Genomic DNA, 19993 nt, shown 5'->3' with positions numbered 1-19993 from the left:
GAATTGAATTTAATTACAAATGTAATTAATTGTATCGGAGTGAACTCGAAGTAAATATTATTATCGTTCCTTTGGAAATTTAACGCAAAGCAAAGAAGCATTCTTTTAGCGAACGAAGTTCACTCGCGTGGAGAGGAAGAAATTAGGTTTGCTAATTGGGAATGTAATTGGAGCGAGTTAATATCACGAGCCCGGTGGAAAGCAATTGTTCGTTTCGTTCAAATTGAATCGAGAAACGAGTTTCGAAATATTGACATTCACTCGTATCGTTCGTTTTTATTATTAACTGCGTTCGTTTTCGCGACGGTATACGATTGTTCTTCAGGATCGTCGAAGTTGAAGATCCCTGGTCACTTCGTATAGAATTCTTTTATTTATTATTTCGACGCACCTCGCCCTTAAGTCGCCCTTTTGGCTTTCAGAATCGAGTTCAGACGCCGTAGTATTTCGTGAATAGATAGCACTGTTGAATCGAAATGGTGTATGGGCTCGTGGGTCTATGCATAATGAGTTCATTCAGAACACGCAGCAGTGGTTGTCCAACGCTCGACGTTGCTATTAGAGGGAAAAATTTGAAGTAATAGAAGAAACAACGAGCGAGCAATAACAGAATAACAGCGAAAACCAAAGGAACAAAGTATAAGAATTTCTACAATAAGTATACAAGTATATAAGTATAATAAATTCATAAGAGCGAGAAGTCGTTAACAGTGCGAAGGTGATGCAATAAGTTCTATTATAAATTGAACTTGTCGATTCAAATGAAGTTGATCTCTCGACACTTGGCAAGTAACGTAAATTGAATTACCTTATCGTGTTTGAAAATTAAGATAAAAGGTTATCTATTACGTATGATCGTCTTTTAAACGGTACAACAACCCTATAGAATTACTCGAGAACAATCTATCGTTTGTCTCTCAGATTGCTCAATCCCTCTTGTATAAATTTGAATGGTTGTTAAAATTGCGGACAATATCGGATAAATCGGTCAAGAAGGGATAAGTTTGAGCCACGGTACACGGATGAGTGTCCCGTTCTTGTGGTTGTTCGTCATCGACAATGAGTACGTTTTTCGATGAATAATTCACGGCCCTTATCGTCCTCTGACCTGACTTCGGAGATTTATTACTGCCGATCATTTTTATTGGTCGAAGATTATGGCTATCTATGGGCGGGTATTAGTCGATTTTATGCGCGGTCAGATTCCTGGGCTATTCGGTACGAATGTAAAACTACAATCGCGGTCATAAAGGATACTGTTAATTAACCCTACGACAACATACCGCTTTTCTCTATCGCGTCGTTGCGTACATCGGTCTCGTTTTCATTGCGGATCATTTCGTCGCGAGCAGCTGCAGCGAATACGTAAAATGTACTAACAATTGTAAACAAAGTGAATTAACTCGCGTGAACGGAGCATTAACAGATCTGCGAGTATCGCTGAGAACAAGAGAGTAAAAGATTACTCTCACGATACTGGTTACGTAATACGAATAAATATTCCCTACTATAACAAAATATATTTTTTTCCATCGATGAAAATGTATCGTTTGAAGTATTTGTTTCATCGTGAATTATTTTACTAATCATTGTTTGCGTGTTTATTAAGAATCGGTGAGTAGTATGAAACAGGTCTGCGAGTATCACCGAGAATAAGAGAGTAAAAACTTACTCTCCCAATATTAATTGTCCATTGTAAACGAATACTTTCTCCCATAACAAAATATATTTTTTTCCATTGATAAAAATGTGTCGTTCGAAGTATTTGTGTTATCGTGAATTATTTTACAAATTGTTTGCGCGTTTATTGGGTATCAGTGAGGAGAATTAACATGACTGCGAGTATCACCGAGAATAAGAGAGTAAAAACTTACTCTCACGATACTAATTATTCATTATAAACGAATACTTTCTCCCATAACAAAATCTATTTTTTTCCATCGATAAAAATGTATCGTTCGAAGTATCTGCATTATCGTGAATTATTTTACAAATCGGTAAACGAGGTATTTGTACGATGAGTGAAGAATTTGTTCGGGAAAATGTTTATAAATTTCCGAGACGCAATATTACGATTCGTAACAGTTTATAGGTGCGAAAATTTCGTTCGTCGTAAATTGTTCCGCTATGTAAATCGAATATTGTTTTCGAAGGAACAACCGAGATAACGAGATGAATTCTTCTTCAGAAAAATGAAATATTGCCGCAACGATAGCGAGGATTCGAGGTAAAAGGTCCTCTGTGTGCACAGTCTGATTACGCGAACCATTGGTCCCAGGGTATGTTTGGGGCCTGTTGTCCTGAAAACGGTCGAAAGAATACTCTTCTTCTCACGGTGCATTCCTCTTCCGAGCAGGTTACTCGAACCGGTATAATCGGGGTGGGTTATGCAAAACAGAGCCCTTTCGAAGCACTTTTGACACGTTCGAGGATTTCGTTAAGAATTTTCTGCCTACTTTCGTGGTATTTCGTAAAAACGAGAGAGAGAGAGAACGAGTTTGGATTTTGGGCGACAAAGACACTCGAAAGACATTACTCGTCGATGTGGGACAATTGTCAGTAATTGAAAGGACGAAGGAAGAACAATAGAAGGTTCTTATAACGAGAAAATAGAAACGGTTTTAAGAACCCAGGAACTGTCGATGAGCGTTCAAGGAACCGTTAATTACGTGGTTGAAATTTTGTAAATATCTTTATGTGGACAAAACACAAAACTTCATCGTTTGATGGTAAATTATTATTAATTGAACACTGAACGATAGAAGGTTCTTATAACGAGAAAATAGAAACTGTTTTAAGAACCCAGGAACTGTCGTTGAACGTTCAAGGAACCATTAATTAGGTGACTGAAATTTTGTAAATATCTTTATGTGGGTAAAACACAAAACTTCATCGTTTGATGGTAAAATACTATTAATTCAATACTGAACGATAGAAGGTTCTTATAACGAGAAAATAGAAACTGTCTTAAGTATCTAGAGACTTAAGTAAGTATTAACTGAACACTGAACGTTTCGGAGTCACTTAACGAATTGACTATTTAATAATAGAAAGATTTCATACTGTTAAGAGTCCTTTTGAGAAAAGTAGACAATCAACGTACACAATATTGTTCTCTGAAGTATTAAGTATTAAGATAAAAAGTATTATTCGTGTTTAGTCGTCAATTTTTAAAAACTATTCCCTGATTTCCTCGGTCGTGGAGTAATAAAAATAATCGAAGTCCCCGACCGATCGGTTTTACCAAATTGTTATCGTTTTTTTCCCATAAATTTTCCACGAAACTAACGCGTTCGTAAAAACGTACAAAACGGTCAGTCCCATAAAAGTGTGTCGTTCGAGCAAGTAAAAGTGCGAAGAACCTTCATCGGTTTTCGTGAAACAAAAAAATTCCCTATCCAGAAGGCCCAGCCCAACCCCAAACAGGGCTCGTTCGTTCCTCGAGATTACTTTTAATCGCAGGGTGGAAAGCCAGGTGAAACATATCGGAGGGATGAGGAGGAGGGGGGGAAGTGAGTTTTGTTTGTTGGACCGCTCCTTTCGATTGTTAGGCCTCGGCTTTGTGCCGTCTACCGACAGCTGGCCTACAGTCGCCTCTATAGCTATCTTTACAATTTAACGTCAATGGGGGGGTTAACTCGCATTGAAATTATTTATGAAAAAGTCGCCCCTGCAATAACGTTTACCGTACGCGTAATCGCTGGTTCCAAATTCGAAACGTAGAAGGGGAAGAAATATCTAAAAAAAATTATAGAATTGGAAAAATGATAAAATTCGAATCTATATCAGCGTACAAAGTGTTAGAATTGCATTCGATGCAAGGTGATCGTTTGCACGAGTTGTTGCAACGATGCACTTGCTGCGCGCGAAAGAACATATTCGAGAATACACGATAAATGTATCGTATACAATGACGAAGAAATGTTCGAATTAGAAAGAATACAGTAAAAAAGAATAAAACAATTATACTTGGTACTATCGATCGAAGAATTAAGATCGGTAAAATTATATAAATTGCGTATTAGTTTGCAAGTGGTAAAGATTGAAAGGAAATTACTACGTTTGTAATTTTGATTTACAATACGTTGCTTTCGGAATGTGAATAATGTCCAGAGAGCGTCGAGTAATTTGTTGTCTGGAAAATTTAGCCGGATAAACATTAAGTGATAATCAATAGCTGTGGAACGATTCGATTGGCCGAGTAATCGAAAAATTAATGATCCGTAGCGAGGAAGAGGCGTTCGAACGCGTTGCTGTTTGCCGCTACCCCATTCCACCCTGTTGACAGTATTAATTTGAGCACGTGCCAATCGTGTTTCTACCACCGGGCCATCGACCATTTTCAGCATCAGCTCGACCATACCGTGATGAACAACCGTCAGTACGAGAAACGCGTGCCACGCGGAACGATCCAACGTGAGCCTCGTGACGAAAAATGGTGAGGCGGTGCATTCGGTGACAGATTCGCGTCGAATTTTTCGAACGAATTCGAAAATTATTATCCAGGAATAACTGTGCTTCTATTATTGTACAACAACCGTGTTTCCATCATTTTTACGTATTTTCCTCGAACCACGTCACGATGAAAACTCGTGGCGCGATTTTCGAAAGGTTGACGATTCCGGTGCAACACAACTCGTAAGTTAGAAATAATTAACAAGCAGTTTTGAAACTTTTGTGAGAAAATTTTTCTTCTTTCGATTAACCGTTATAACCGTGATTTTATCATTTTTACGCTTTTTCCTCGAATCACGTTACGATGAAAACTCGTGGCGCGATTTTCGAAAGGTTGACGATTCCGGTGCAACACCACTCGTAAGTTAGAAATAATTTACAAGTAGTTTCGAAACTTTTGTAAGAAAATTCTACGAATCTTATTTCGGTTAATTGTAAGAGTAGTTACTCGAAAAATGAAAGGGTGAACGAGAGATTTCAGTGCGATGCAATTCATCGTCGTAAGGGTAAAGTTGTACAAGTTAGTTAGACTTTTGAAAGTTTAGATTTTATTATAAAAGGGACAATGTTTACAAAAATATTGAAAGGTTGAAAAAATGAATTACAAATCCGTATCGTTCTGGATTAAAAATATTCATCCTATACGAATCGTGTTCTCGTTGAGTACAATTTGCACCAAGAAATAAAAGTACGAAAAGAAATATTCTAACATAAAGAAACCAACGATACGAAATTTCAAGGAATTCAATTTGAACATTCGTAATAACCACACCTACGGTTACAAAATACTCGATAAAAAGATAATTTCGAAATTCTTGTTAACACAAGTGTTTTAAAAATCGGTACGTACATTTCTTTAGCCCTCTCTCGGGTAAACGCGACGCAACCGGAAGAACAAAGTCATTAATTTAAGAAATTTACATCAATTGTAAATTTAAAACGTGCCATCATTGGAACAATCACGAATACCCTGTTAATATTCACCGATTCGTAAAATGATGATTAAACATATCGCGACCTATTAAATGGTAATCGCAAAGACGCGCGATAACAGCGTGTACAGAATTTACGAAAAGAAAAAATCGAACACTTATCGCGCACTCTGTGCTTCGACGAATGTCAATGATCTATAAGTTCTCCAAAAAAAAAAAAAAAAGAGAGAACGTCGGAGCACCGATAACCAGGGACAGGATACGTTTGAAGTGTCTATCGAAGGATGTGAAAATTCTCACCGCGTGGTAGTCGTGCAGAGTAGAGTATCATTTCGCTCGATTGCGCTCGAACGATGCTCGTCAGCCTAACAATGATCCCCAAAGAGATTAATTAATTACGATTCCTTGGCGGCAGTGGTGCTTGAGCAAACCAGATCAAACGCGGGTGCGGTGTACAGCGTAGTACGAAACAGCTGAAAAAAAGGCAGCGGGAGAGGAAGTGAGAGAGTTAAATCAAGAAGTGCCAGATAAGGAGGCCTCGTGTACTCGTTGTAAAAGGGGAGTTAAAGATCGACGGAGTTCGTCAGTCCCAGAAGAGCGCTCGTCGCGTTAGCTAGTTGAAAAGAGTTTGGCGACCGCTCCAATCCACGAGTGCGGTTCCACCGTAAGGACACCAAGGATCGCGAACGAATAACCGAGAGAGAAAAGAATCCCTGGGGATCCCGTGCAGTGGATAAATCGTTCGAAATTTCGTATCGAGATAATTTCACCACACGTGACACAATTTATCGCACGTATTGTCGTATTCGTCGACGGAGGATCCGAACGGAAGAAATCGAGAAAAGTCCAACCACGAGGAACGTATCGATGTGGAGGTACAACACGTTGAATGGACAACCGAAGGTAATATTCTCAGAATTATTTCGATAATAACACGTTACGCAGAGATTCTTGACGACCTCTTAACGGGGAACCAGAATGCAACGGACAGAAAAGTGAAACGATGCGACGAAATCTTATCGTTTGAATGCAACTCGATCGAGCCGAGAATATCTCTGGTGAATCGTCTTGAGTGGAAATTCGACGGTTTCGATGCGAAGATAATATTTGAAATCGAGACAAGACGCTTAATATCGCGCATCGATTCATTTCGAGCGCGTTACGGATTTTCTCATCGATGCACCGCGCTGCACGTGTACCGCTGCACTTTCGTATTTACTCGTCGCGGTCGTCGTTGTCTACGATAGCAAAGAATACAATTAATCGCGGGCAAATGTATTCAATTAATGCGTATGTTTGCACGAGACTGCTCGAGTGCTCGGCGATGCGTGCAAGCGGAAGAAAAGAAGAAGATAATGCACCCAACGATCGAAACAATAAGCGAACGGTAAGAAACTTCATTTACGAAATTCGTCCAATGGAATAATTCGACGATCTCGTCACGTTTCTTTTCACGTCGTGTTATGAATCTGTCGGGGAAAAATCGATCGTATCGAGAAAAATGGTGAAAATCAATTAATATCAATAAGACGAGGTCGAAGTTCAACCAAGATCCCGATAGTCACCAGAGAACGCTGTCGCAAGTTCAAAGCCTCTGGTGATTTCTTTAATGGAGAAGGGCTGGAAGAGGGACGTTATTTTTCAAAGAAGGGACAAGAATACACGTTTTTTTTTAATGTGGAAATAAAAGAATTTACGTTCTTGAAGATACTTCGTGTCGAGAAACGGATTTTTGAACGGAAATTTTAATAATACACGATTGAAGTTTAACGAGATCCTCGTAGTGATTCCTTCAACGCGAAGGATCAGGAAAGTGACCTTCGAAGACGAGAAAATCGTAGTAACGTTGCAAAACACTATTTTGCAACGATTCTTCTTCGATGGACGATTGTCTTCGAGAAAACAAAAAAAGACACATCGTTTGGAAATAAATCGAGTTTGCGAGGAAACCGTGAAAATAATACCAATAATTATTCCACGCATTGTGCGTCACTCGTGAAAGAGAATGCAACGAAAAAGTGCAACGAGAAATAAGAAAAAGATAACAGAAAGAGAAAACGATGACAATGTGATCCGTAGTATAAACGACGAGATTATACGATAAACTGTTGTTAAACCTAATTGAAAATACCACGATTAAAAGTAGAATTAAAAATCAAACACACTTGACCAAGAATTATATTACAAAAGAGACGAGACTGAAAATAGAATTGAAATTAAATTAAAGATTTCCATTTCTGGTACGGTGCAAGGCTTATAGAACGTATTGAAATTTATATTTCTATTGAAACAATTGCTTTCGATGATACAAAGCGTATCGAAATCTCGATAGAGATCAGATCGATTCTTTTTAACGCGGAAGAATCGGAAAAGCGATCATCTTCGAAGAGGAACTCGTAGAAAGAATTCGATCGGTTTTGTGATGTTTTCAACTGTTCCCTCGGGAATATAAAAAGAGTCCCAAGGGTATGTGTCGAAAAGATTCAGTTTACGAGAGCACAGTGAAAAATCAATTTACTTTCAATAATACGAGGTCGAAGTTCACCGAGATCTCGATAGTTCTCGGTGGCCGCTGTTGCAAGAAGTTCGAAAGCCTAGCTCCGGTGGTTTCTTTCACGCGAAAGGGTCCGGAGTGACCCTCTTCGGGGCAAGGGGAAACGATTCTCGTTTCGTTTTTTAGACGTCGTGGGATCCTCGACAAGAAAATCGGAGAAAGATACAGACGGGGCTGAGCGGCCGCTAACGAAAGAACAAAAAGAACGAAACCATGAGAGCGAATTCAAGTGGCTCGCTGGATAAGATGCACTAGTGTATTTAATCGACACAGACGTTCGCCGAGCCTCGTCCGACAAACGATTCCTGCCGAATGCGAGTAAATCGACGATCGTTCGTTCGCATCGTTCAGTGACGAAAAATTCGCGTCGCGTAGAGTTCGATCGGTTCGATAGATTTCACGTGAGTAGAGAAGATCGTTAAACGAACAGTTTGTCCGTGGAAATATTAGGTTGTTCGGAAAGTCATTTAGTTTCTTTTGGTGAAAATGAAACACGATTGTTTTTAGAGTGTATAAACATTTGATTAAATTTTATTTTCTCCATTTTGGAAAACGAAATTATTTTCCGAACGACCCGATATATATTTTTTTTTGACAAACGATCGCTCAAACTGTGAATTTTCTTTCGTGTAATTTTTTTCAAATTACACGACTTTCTACGGTTGGACTTCGAATAAGCGAGAAGGAAATATTAATCGGTATTTTATTTGTAAAGTGAATCAGTGAATTGTCGATCGCGATGACACTCCCTCGGAGAAACGATTAATTTTAAAAGAAGATTTTTAATTTCGATAGTTGCGATTGAAACGAAAAAGATCTTCGAATAATAATCTTTCCTTGTATCGTGTAATTGTTCGAAATTTTACAATTTTCTACGACTCGAGTTACAACGAGAGAATAACATTAATCAGCACCGTAGAAATGATTAACTTTATATGCTTTTCTTTTTCTGTTCTAGATATCGATGAAGCATTTTTCATGGAGGTAAGAAAATTTGTGAGAAGGTGCTCCGATCGACGTCTGATTCGTAGAAAGTTTGGAAAGTAGTTGTTGCATCCTTAAATTGAAATTGTACTCGTTGCGACAAGACTTGGAAATATGAATTATAATGAAATTGCAAATAAGTCGTGATTTCATTCGAAGATACGATGACTGATACCGAGAAAAGGACGTAAGTAATTCATATATTTGATACATTTATACTAATTCGTTCTAAAATTTGAAAGGAAGAAAGAATTTTCTAAACAATACTCGTATTTACTCCAAAATATGTATTCTCGAACGGGTGAATTTTCGCTCGACAAGCTTGAACGAAGTTTATTCCTTAATTGAAATTCAGAACGTTTTAAATAGTAATATTCGTTCTAAAATTTGAAAGGAAGAAACAATTTTCTAAACAATACGTGTATTTACTCCGAATGATGTATTCTCAAACTGAATTTTCGCTCGACAAGCTTGAACAAAGTTTATTCCTTAAATGAAATTCAGAACGTTTTAAATAATAATATTCGTTCTAAAATTTGAAACGAAGGAACAATTTTCTAAACAATACGTGTATTCACTCCAAAATGTGTATTCTCGAACGCGTGACTTTTCGTTCGACGAGCTTGAACGAAGTTTATTCCTTAAATGAAATTTAGAACGTTTTAAATAGCGATGAAGGAATATTTGAAATATTTTAAACGCTGTTGATAAAAACAGGTGTTCCTTAACGATGTTGTTTCTCTTTCCCGAAAGCGTATTTACTCCGTTTTGCATTTCACTTTCTGGAAACGTGCCACGACGGAAGAGCGCATAAACACGATAACAAAAATGGACGGTTCCGGATTGGAAGGTGAGAGTCTGAAGCACTTTCCTCGGCCAGTGACTATCGCAGCAGCTGTTTGCGCGATAATTTTCAGCGTCGTTGGAATCGCGGGTAAAAACTCAACTTTAATTTGTACGATTACCTTGTGAACTGTCCTTTATCGTAATCGATCGAATCACTTATCACGAAAGTAAGTTACGACAACAGAGTCGCGAAGTTGAATGTAAAGTGCGCGAAATTAAATTAAGAACGTTTGAAATTAAATGGGAACAAGAACGGGATTGAAATACCAAGTTAGAATCGTGTGTGAAGGAATGCGGTAAATGCATTTGAAAATTAAACACCGGTTTAGGAGCAATCTGGGAATAATTAATGCTACTTGAACTAGATTGGAACGAAAATAGGATCGAAAGAGTGGAAAGAATAATATCTCGCCGAACAGAATATGTACAATTAATTATGTTCGAGAAAGAAAAATCGGAATAGATTTAATCTGTGCTTAAGATTGAAAATTAAATTATACTCTTATAGAGACGAACGCGAATAATGTATTGTTCATTGTACGGGACACAAAAATTGTAAGAAATTTCTCGTAAAGATTCTCAGTAATTTCAAGACGAATTATACAAACGTTCGTGATAGTTGAATCCTTAATTAGACATTTAAATTCTATGGTCGTGTTAAGTTCTCGTTGACCCATGGATAACCCTTTCTCGAGTTATGGCCATTAACGCCCTTAATTTATGCGAGAGGGTGTCAAGAATTAGAATTATTAATTCCTTCATTTTTAACGAACCAATTAGGTACGTTTCCTTTAGATCACGGACACGCGATCATTTTACGTACAGTTACGATGGTTTGTGTTTTATCAAATCACTATTGCGTCTTGTATCCATTTAATCGTGGTCTCGTTCTAGTTCCTCGCGTGCTGTAAATTTTATCCAATGAGTAAGAAAGAATTTCGTATTTCAGAATCTTTATTCCGTAAGAATTTTTTATTGCCTGATTTTTCTATCTCGAGAAATCAATTCTTTCGGATAAATATTTTGTGTCGTTGATATTTAAACTTTATCGTTGAATCTGCTCATATCGATACCGGTTTCTCTTTATTCTTGATACGCGAAAAGTAATGGTATTTAAGAAAAACGTAGACAAGTGTAACGTTTACGTTCTGTTTGTAAATTACAGGAAATTTAGTAACAGTGGTTGCGCTGTTAAAATACACAAGACTGAGACGACACGCCACCACTGCATTTGTGATAAGTCTTAGCATTTCCGACTTGATATTTTCCACGGTGAATTTGCCTCTAACTGCGAGCAGATATTTAAACGAGGCGTGGGTGCTAGGTGATACTCTTTGTAAAATATTCCCACTTTTCTTTTACGGGAACGTCGCAGTGTCATTGCTCAGCATGGTGGCGATTACTATAAATCGGTACGTAACACGAAATCATTGTTTAAACGAATCTAGAATCCTTCGATCTTGCTCTGCTTTGATAATTCACATTTTTCGATACTCGAGTATCAGTTAATTCGTTTCGAAGTTGCAATTCTTAAACGAGACAACCATCACAACGAAGTATGTCGCTCGTATTCGTTGCTCGTTGTTTAGTTTACTTTCAAATACGCTGACGAAATCCACAATCAATTTTACAAGCTCAGCACTTTTCTATGGAACTTAATCAGTTAATACTCATCCCAATAGTATCAAATGTACGTCTGATAAATTCAATAGCAATAAGCTGCACCTGGTGCTATCTTCGATTCATAATCAATATCTATTTAATGCAACTTGCAACGGAATGTGTAAATATTTCAAATATCTTGAAAACGAGAACCATGCAGAAACTGATCGTTGAAATATCCAGATACGAGTTTCGTTAAATATGTTCGTACAGTTTCAATTCGTACTTATGTTATTAATAACTCAAACTGGTAATTGAAATTAAATGGGAGACAGACGTACGCATCGAGTAATTTTTATTTCTTTAACTTTCCTTTCAGTCAACAGATGAGCTGCAATAAACTGCACGACCGTCAATTAAAGAAACTCTTTTGCGTTTCGAATTCTTCTCAGAATTAAAAAACTAATTCAACTGTGCAATATACCGTGCACAGTGTACACTAAATAGTAATTTTAAACAGAGTACGACTTTGTTGCTCGTACACCTAAATATTTGTCAAAACTTCCATATTGAAATTTATCAAATCGACCAGAACGATTTATGAACAGAATCGTACCTGTTCCATTGATCCTGACGTGAAATTTCAGGTACATATTGATCTCGAGATCGGACATATACGCGCAACTGTACACCACCCAACGGATCATCCTGATGTTGATCGTGATTTGGTCGTTGAGTTTCTCTCTGTTGTTGCCACCGTTGCTCGGTATATGGGGAACACTGGGCCTGGAACCGTCCACATTCTCCTGCACCATTCTGAAGAAGAATGGTACCAGCCCGAAGAAGTTCCTCTTCGTTCTGGGATTCATTGTACCGTGCGTGGTCATTAGTGTCTCCTACCTCTGCATCTATTGGCGCGTGAGGAAGAGCAGGAAGAACCTGGAGGCACACGCGGGCATCTCCAGGAGGAAATCTAGCGGTTTTCAACGCAGGGAGGATTCAAGAGTCACCAGACTGATGCTGACGATATTCCTCTGTTTCCTTTTGTGCTTCATGCCGTTGATGCTGGTCAACGTCGCTGACGACAAGATGAAGATCCCGATTCTTCACGTGGTGGCCTCGGTGCTGGCCTGGGCCTCGTCCGTGATCAATCCTTTCATCTACGCTGGTACCAATAAACTGTACAGGGAGGCCTACAAGCAGATTTTGTGCCCGATTTCGAGCAAAACGCCGACCACCGGTCCGAAACCGACTCACTCGCACTCGAGCAAGATCTCCTCGCATCAGGCCACTTGAGAAACACTTGTCCGCAACACTTCGAGTGCTGTAACGTAGAATCGTTCGAACGAGGATCGAGATGTGCGGAACACGCCTATAAGCGTTCGGAGAACACGATACGCGGGTATAACGACGAGGTTTCCGCACGGTGCTCGCGCTAAATGTACAAATAGTGTATTGGGAAGGATTTGTTCGAAGTAATCGCTGTTTGGTGTTCAAAAGCGGTGGAATTGATGGTGAGAATATTTTTACGATTGAAATATCGTCCAAGATAGTGTAAATGGAATTAGGAACGATTTTAAGGTGTAAATAAATTATTTGAAGGTAAAGTTCCAAAGGTTTTTGAAAACGTTTCATTCTCGGTCCTTTTCGGAACAGTTGACCGAAACGAACGAAGTGGTATTACAAAGAGGAGAGTGCAGATACGTAAATGTGTTTATATTGAATTCGCGTGGTAGTTAAATTATAAATACGATCTATGGTTAGAAAGTATATTTACGTATGTAATAAAGTGTAAGATGTTATTAGTCATAGATGAGAATATTATATCGTATTTCGTCAAGAATTTTGTAAAATAAGTGTCGATCGAAATGGAAGTAAAGAACTGTATATACTAGATAATAGTTAGATTTAAGTTCAATTTGCTTTACGATAGATATAACAAATAACAAAATATTATACAATTTACGAAGAGAATAAAGTATATAGAGATATTTCTTTTTGTACATTTGTCTTTATGTTATACCACATGTCCTTTTAGATAAATTGTTTATTGGATTGCTTTCGAAGGGTACTAGAACAAAACGGTCGGAACATTAAAAATCCTTGAATTGTCTTTATAATGATTGAATTTTTTACCACCGATACGCGATGAATCAATTTCGAATAATTCGATCTAATTGAATAAATAATTATGTTCTGAAACATAATTTCAATTTCGATAACTACGATTAATTTTTATATTCGCGTGTCATAAATCTGGCAAGTTTCGAGTCAGTTTTGTTTAAATGTTTAAACGTTTATTTTGGAGATTAATAAATTACTATTAGTGCAATTGCGAACTAGAAATATTAATTTAAAAAATGTTGTTTAAAAAATCGTTCGACGATAAACATGGATTTTAAAGTGGTTTACTACTTCCTAGAAAAGTGCAAAAGAAATATTTAAATGGGATTATACTTGTGACTAGTGCCACACTCATAATTATGTATCATATACGAATTAATAATTCATTGGGCATTTATTAGCGCAATTTACATTGTAAATTATAAATTGATACATTTGAAGGTGAAGCATGATGCAAGTATTAAATTTATAGTACTAAGTACTGCTAAACAACTCGATGTTAGCATTAAATTATTATTTCTTTCATCTTATATGCGACAATTCCATCGAATATTGACAGACAATTGCACAAAGAATAAAATTTGTCTTCCTTACGATCGATGTAAATATATTGTAGAAAATAAATTATGCTAAATAAATTTTTTTTTCAAAACACGTAAAGTCCAGACAACAAGATTTACGGATTTACGAAATTATTATTCGATCGACGTATAAATGATTCGTTGTTGGAAAATCTGTGACAGATGCTTGGATTTTTAAACTTCAATTATTTTTTATACCTTTCACATAAATTAGATATATCGATTTACTTGCATCTTCTATTGTGCGAGTTTTAATTTTGACCGTACGTAGCGTTGTAATCTCATTCCATTCCAAATCGATAACGTTGACTATGATATCGAAATGTTAACACAAAATTACACAAAAAAAAACATTGGTTCGAATCATTTCTATAATTCATCTTGTATTCAAATTGTACAGTAAACGAAGATCTTTGGTTTATTGAAATTCTGACGAAAATAAAATATAATTTTGAATATACATCGAAGATGATGGTTCAAAATAATGGTCAAATTAATATTTCTCAGCAATTTGTCGTCTGTTATTGAGATTTTGCTTCGTTTTTATTCGTCGTTGTGATTTTGTATAATTTGTTTTAAAAATATACCGCCGTTTGACATTTACCATCGTTCGATAACAAGCTCGTGAAATTTCCATGTTATCAACTGTTGGAAAACTAGTACAAAGTGCAAACGCATCGAGTTCGTTGCACGTCTGTTAGATGTCGCGTTCAAACTCTCCGCGTAATTTGAATTTAAAAACATCTGCATCCTTAATCGGACTAGGAATAATCCATCGTTTGAACATTCATATTTTATGCAAGATGGCAATCGTACACCTTGCAATGTTACTTCTGTATCATTTCCGGTCAAATATTATTATTATTAAAAATCCTCGTTACGAACGTGTAGAGATACAACTAGATATACGATGTATAAAATACACGGTAAAAAAATACATAAATGTGCAAAAATCAGGCGGCAGGTAAAAAAAAAAAACTGTTGCTAGAACTGGTTAGTTACAAATTAGATGCTAATTTCGGTAATTCTCAATCACGAACCAAACTAGAATAACTAATGCTACGAAAGTGTTTCTATACGAAGTTCGGTAAGTCCTTGGTATCCCTCGACCTTGTCGTTCACGGTAGTGTCTCGCATAATGTTCGAAAGTCGGCACGGTCGATTATCAATACACGAATCATGAGTAGAGAATGTTTTGGTCCCGATGAATGGAATACAATGGGGCGAACAGTCTCGTTTGGTTTTCATAGGTAGGTATATATTCTTAGAAATGACGATCGTCGAGTCGTAGAAACACAGTGGTGGGGATACTGCTCGTTAATACGAACGAGAAGCTTTATCAATAACCGAGGCATCGTTGTGTCTCGTTATCGAAATCGAATTACCGAAACTGATACAATATTCGATGAACGAATTTCATTTCAAGCTCTCACTGGTCTGGAGAAATCGAATCGCTGAAACGAATTCTATTTCGTATGCACTTACTACAACGGAGAAATCGAATTACCAAAATTCAATATAATATTCGGTAAGAGATTAATATTCGGTAAAGAATATATATTTCGAGCTGTGACCGGAGCAGAAGAATGACTACAATTCGAAAACAAGATCGAACCAGTGTACAAGGCGTTAGAAAATTTTTCTTCTTGTTCTCGCGTCCCCCGAAAACGTTACGATACACCCTGTATATCCGACGACGTGGAACCAGGAAGGATCTCGCGAAATCGAAGAAGTACAGAGAGATCGCGGCGGTATCGGGTCAGTTTTCTCACTTGGAGAACGCCGACGCCAGGCGTCCGCGAAACGAGCGTTCGTCTTCGGCACGATCGAGCGCGGCGATAATCCGGCTTACGATTTACCGTCATTCGCGGATCGCCCCGGCGAGAACAGCAGCGAGATAGAAACCCTCTGAATCGTAGCACCGATAGAGGCACGGTTGCGTTATGTTGCCGCTAATTTGGATTTATGTTCGCATTCGCACGTCGTGCTCCGTCTCTCGACACCTCGCGCCGCCTCCGACACTGCCCGATCTCCGATCGGGTATGCCCCCCTTTTTCCACGTTTTGCAGAAAATTTAGCGGCCCGTTGCTCGTTTCGCCGCGGGAATCGAACGATCCCCCGGCGGAGTACAACCTGTGGGATGGTAACGCGAGACCTGCAATGGACGATGGCCTAAAATGGGGGGCGACAATAATACATAATAAGGCTATTTTCTAAGAGAGAAGTGGGGAGTGGTGAGTTTGTAGAAATTTTCGGCTCCGAGAAAATGTGATTGAATGTCTACGAGTAGGATAATAACTATTTTGGACACTGAGGATCGAAAGATAAAATGGAGGAAAATTTCTATGTAGAGGTAGACCCATATTGGTCTCTGAGAAAGAATGATAAACTTTTCTCTTTTTGGAGAGAGGTGATTTATACAAATTTTGACCTTTGGGGCTCAAAAGATATTTTCGAGGAAATTATCTACGTAATGGTAGATCCATAAATGGACGATGATCTACGACAAAGAGTAATAAAATGTTTACTAGAAAGATAAGAACTATTTAAGACACTGAGGATCTACAGACAATAAGAAGCAAAATTTCTATACACATGTAGGCCCATAGTGGTCTATGAGAGAGAGTGATAAACTTTTTCCTAGTAAGATAGTAACTATTTAAAGCTCCAGGGGTCAAAAGATAAATTATCTGTACGAAGGTACTTACTTATAACTCTTTCTGAATGAGATAATAGTTATTTAGGGCTCTGAAGGTTAAAAAATAATATCAAGGAAATTACGTATTATACATAAACGTAGACCTATAAATGTACTATTTAGGTATTCATCAAGGAAATCATCTACACATTTACACCTACACAGAATCTCCTCAGAATTTTTCGGATTTATCGGCCACAGTTGCAGTATTTTTTACGAGTGGAAATAAAAAGTAAATTTTATGCAAAGATACGGTCCGTAAATGGTTGATTAAATTGTTACAACGAAAATATACATTGTAAACGATGTGTCAACGATATTTATCCAGAGATTGCTCAAAATGATCGATGTAAGGTCTATTAATGACCTACTATTAATATTTCAATTTAAAACGTCGGTCAGTCTCAGGGCCGTATATGTGTTTTTTTTTACGCTCGAGGCACCAATGGAATACATTGCCCTTCGTCGACACGCTCTGCTACAGAAACACGTATGTAAGTGGTATATGGTTGTTGTAAAAAAAGTTTTTATGCAAACTATGCGAACAGTAAACCGTCGAAGTAGTTAATTTAATCATTTTAATTTTAATAATAACGTAACGAGACGCTCAGGGGCACGTGTCCCTTCTGTCCTTGCCTTGTCACGTTCCTGACATCGTCGAGGAGCTGAAATTATTATCGTACGATTTTCGTGTCCATTTTGTTTCATTCGAACGAATGCAATACGAATGCTTCGCACGCGTGCTTTCTATTAGTAGAGATTAGATAAACATGGATCATTTAATTTCACTTCGTATCGTACAAGAACAACAAGCTTGTTATCTTTCAGTTTACATACTATACTTTTATCTTCAACTTTTTAACGAAGTGTTTATAGTACTACGTTTATATAATATTTTGTTTTTCTCGTTTATACTTATAGAACATAGCGACATTAATTGTAACAAAATATTTTCTAACACTTCGTATACAAAATGAAGAATAAATAGATACCCAGAAATTATTTTCGGTGCTCGTTGAAAAATACAAGATAAATTTTAATTTATCTCTGCATCCTTGGAAATTACAAAACTACAGTTATTTAATCATCTTTGATAAAGTATTTCGATTCAGCTTTTCGTCTTTTGTAGTTTCGTAACGAGTTCACGATGATTACTTGCTATTTTACACAAATGTTTAATTGTAAGACCAAAACTACCATTGTACCTGGAAGCATGGTTGACAAATGGCAGTAATTACCATTTGGCATCGTCTATTGTACGAATATAAGAAGTCTTTAACCCTGATATGATCTTTTTAGCTCTACTTTCAACTCTGGTATATCGTTGACTCTGACTCTCCACTCTAAGCTATCTACAATGTATATTTAAGGATCGATCATAATAAATCAATTGTAATTCGTTGGTCTGCTACTGCGAACGGTAATAAAAGTAATTAAACAATGGAAGAAATTATATTTAAACCACTTAACCTTTCGATTGTGTATTCTTCGATGTAACTTAAACTAACGTAGCAATGTATGTAGGTTAAAGTCTCCATTCTTTTCTCCTCAGTGGACTTTCTAACGTTTCAACCCTTGCAGTTGCTCACAGAATCGTTGACAATACTACAACAAACTCTCGTATTGACCGTAACAGACAATAAGCTTTTTCACTCGTACGAGACTCTTCTGTCCATTGCATACACAGATGCACGTATGCACAAACTCGTGCCACTTGTGTTCCAGCGTTCAAAGTTGCACGTGCATCTTTAGAACTCACTTGGATGTCTACCTTTACATTATTCATATGTAGATATTGAAAGCATAACTAGTGCTAAGTCAAGACCGATCGTGGCTCTAACGTGACCATTGAATTTTGAAATGTAGCTGAAGGCGAATGAAACGCGACTATGTAGATAGAAAATTGAAATGCATACTGGTTTGCATGCTGTCGGTGTTGACTGGCTATACAGGTTTGAAATCTACCGGTTGGATTAAACTTTCGCTATTACGATCCGCCATCAAAAAATGTTTCTTTTTCTAAGATTACCTTAGCATTCTTGGCATCTTTGTGGAAACTACAGTAACGCCTCGGTAATAGTCTCGGTTTCTTCCTCGTTAACTATCATCGGTGTACGTACACGTGTATGTATTCGAAGCACCTTTAATACAATTATAATGTGCAATAATTTCTGCTTTTCGGTTCAACTTGGTAGAAACTTCTTTTTATTATTGTCCACTCTATTTAACAGTATAAATCGCGCATAAAGTTTGTGTTATATTTCGCGTTCGTTAACGCTATTACTAATAGCTTCGATATATCTATAGATCCATAAGCAGATATTATAAATTTCCCGAGAAACGAAATAAGTAAGTCTATTTAAAAAAAAAAAGACAAACGTAATCTTTACTCGGGTCAGATAATTAAACTAAAGTTAAATATTCTGTTTTCTACACATTCATGCAACAAAGATAGATACACCTTCTGGAATATTAATAAACTTTGATTTATTGATCAAATGGAGCCATTATAGACTCGAGTTATTATTACACACCCATAACCCAAAATTCCAATAGGTACTACCTATATAGGTCACAAATCAGTTCAGATTCTCCCATTTTCATCTTACTTTACCTGGTTAATCTATAAATTAGTTACAAGTTCGTCACCTATAATTTATTGCGCTTAAAATACCCCAGGCGCAAAGTTGCGATACATCCTTGAAAACGTTAGAACCTCGAGGTGTCACTGGCCCATTAACGCGAAGGAAGAGCGTGACGACGATCGAACACGGTCGTTGTTCAGTTTCTCGGTGTCATCAACGGGGTAACTTTACACGAATAGTGTGCAATCGTACGCGAACATCGAGGGGGTAACTCTGTACGAAAATTGCGCTCCATCGACGACAAGAAGATGGCACACAGGCGAGGGCGGCGCGAAAAAATCCAAAATCCGCGCCGACGGGACCGTGGTAGCGAGGGTACCCGGCCGAGGTCGTCATTACCCGTCATTATCATGGCTCCGGCCAACCACTGTAATCCGTATTTCATTTTCTGCCGGTTTTTTGTCCCTCCACTCCCTCCCGCCCCTCATCGACGAAGTGGTTACGGCCCTAGATTACAGGCGTTGGCGGACGTCGACCGATAGTTTCCGCGATAGAAGTTACCTCGGATGTACTCGGCGGTTTGCACCTTCCAACCTTTTTGCTTGGCTTCTTCCGCGACTCGGCGACGTCAA

General features: G+C 37.7%; 1 protein-coding gene across 4 annotated transcripts; it reads left to right on the top strand.

Moving 5' to 3' along the window:
- Window positions 1–4397: 4397 nt before the first annotated feature.
- Tre1 (Trapped in endoderm 1) lies at window positions 4398–13307 on the top strand. Of its 4 annotated transcripts, none has more exons than XM_076319824.1 (5): window positions 4398–4638; window positions 8900–9112; window positions 9679–9859; window positions 10937–11183; window positions 12021–13307. In XM_076319824.1, the coding sequence occupies exons 3-5, from the start codon at window positions 9754–9756 to the stop codon at window positions 12667–12669; spliced, it is 1002 nt and encodes a 333-aa protein (XP_076175939.1). In that variant the 5' UTR covers window positions 4398–4638; window positions 8900–9112; window positions 9679–9753; the 3' UTR covers window positions 12670–13307. The 4 variants fall into 4 exon arrangements, with proteins under 4 accessions (XP_076175939.1, XP_076175940.1, XP_076175942.1 ...); XM_076319825.1 differs by lacking the exon at window positions 4398–4638 and adding an exon at window positions 5539–6290; XM_076319827.1 differs by lacking the exon at window positions 4398–4638 and adding an exon at window positions 6734–6774.
- The last annotated feature ends 6686 nt before the right edge of the window (window positions 13308–19993 follow it).

The sequence above is a fragment of the Ptiloglossa arizonensis genome, chromosome 9 (genome assembly GCF_051014685.1).
Source record: "Ptiloglossa arizonensis isolate GNS036 chromosome 9, iyPtiAriz1_principal, whole genome shotgun sequence".
Taxonomy (NCBI): domain Eukaryota; kingdom Metazoa; phylum Arthropoda; class Insecta; order Hymenoptera; family Colletidae; genus Ptiloglossa; species Ptiloglossa arizonensis.
The sequence above is the reverse complement of the archived record's forward strand: the minus strand, read 5'-3'. Positions and strand labels throughout refer to the sequence as shown.

What these genes read in the sequence shown, in the direction of transcription:
- Tre1 (XM_076319824.1), top strand. Translation starts at nt 9,754, where the DNA reads ATGGACGGTTCCGGATTGGAAGGTGAGAGTCTGAAGCACTTTCCTCGG. An exon ending in CAGCGTCGTTGGAATCGCGG is followed by an intron (nt 9,860 to 10,936) that starts GTAAAAACTCAA and finishes TGTAAATTACAG; the next exon opens with GAAATTTAGTAACAGTGGTT. An exon ending in GTGGCGATTACTATAAATCG is followed by an intron (nt 11,184 to 12,020) that starts GTACGTAACACG and finishes GTGAAATTTCAG; the next exon opens with GTACATATTGATCTCGAGAT.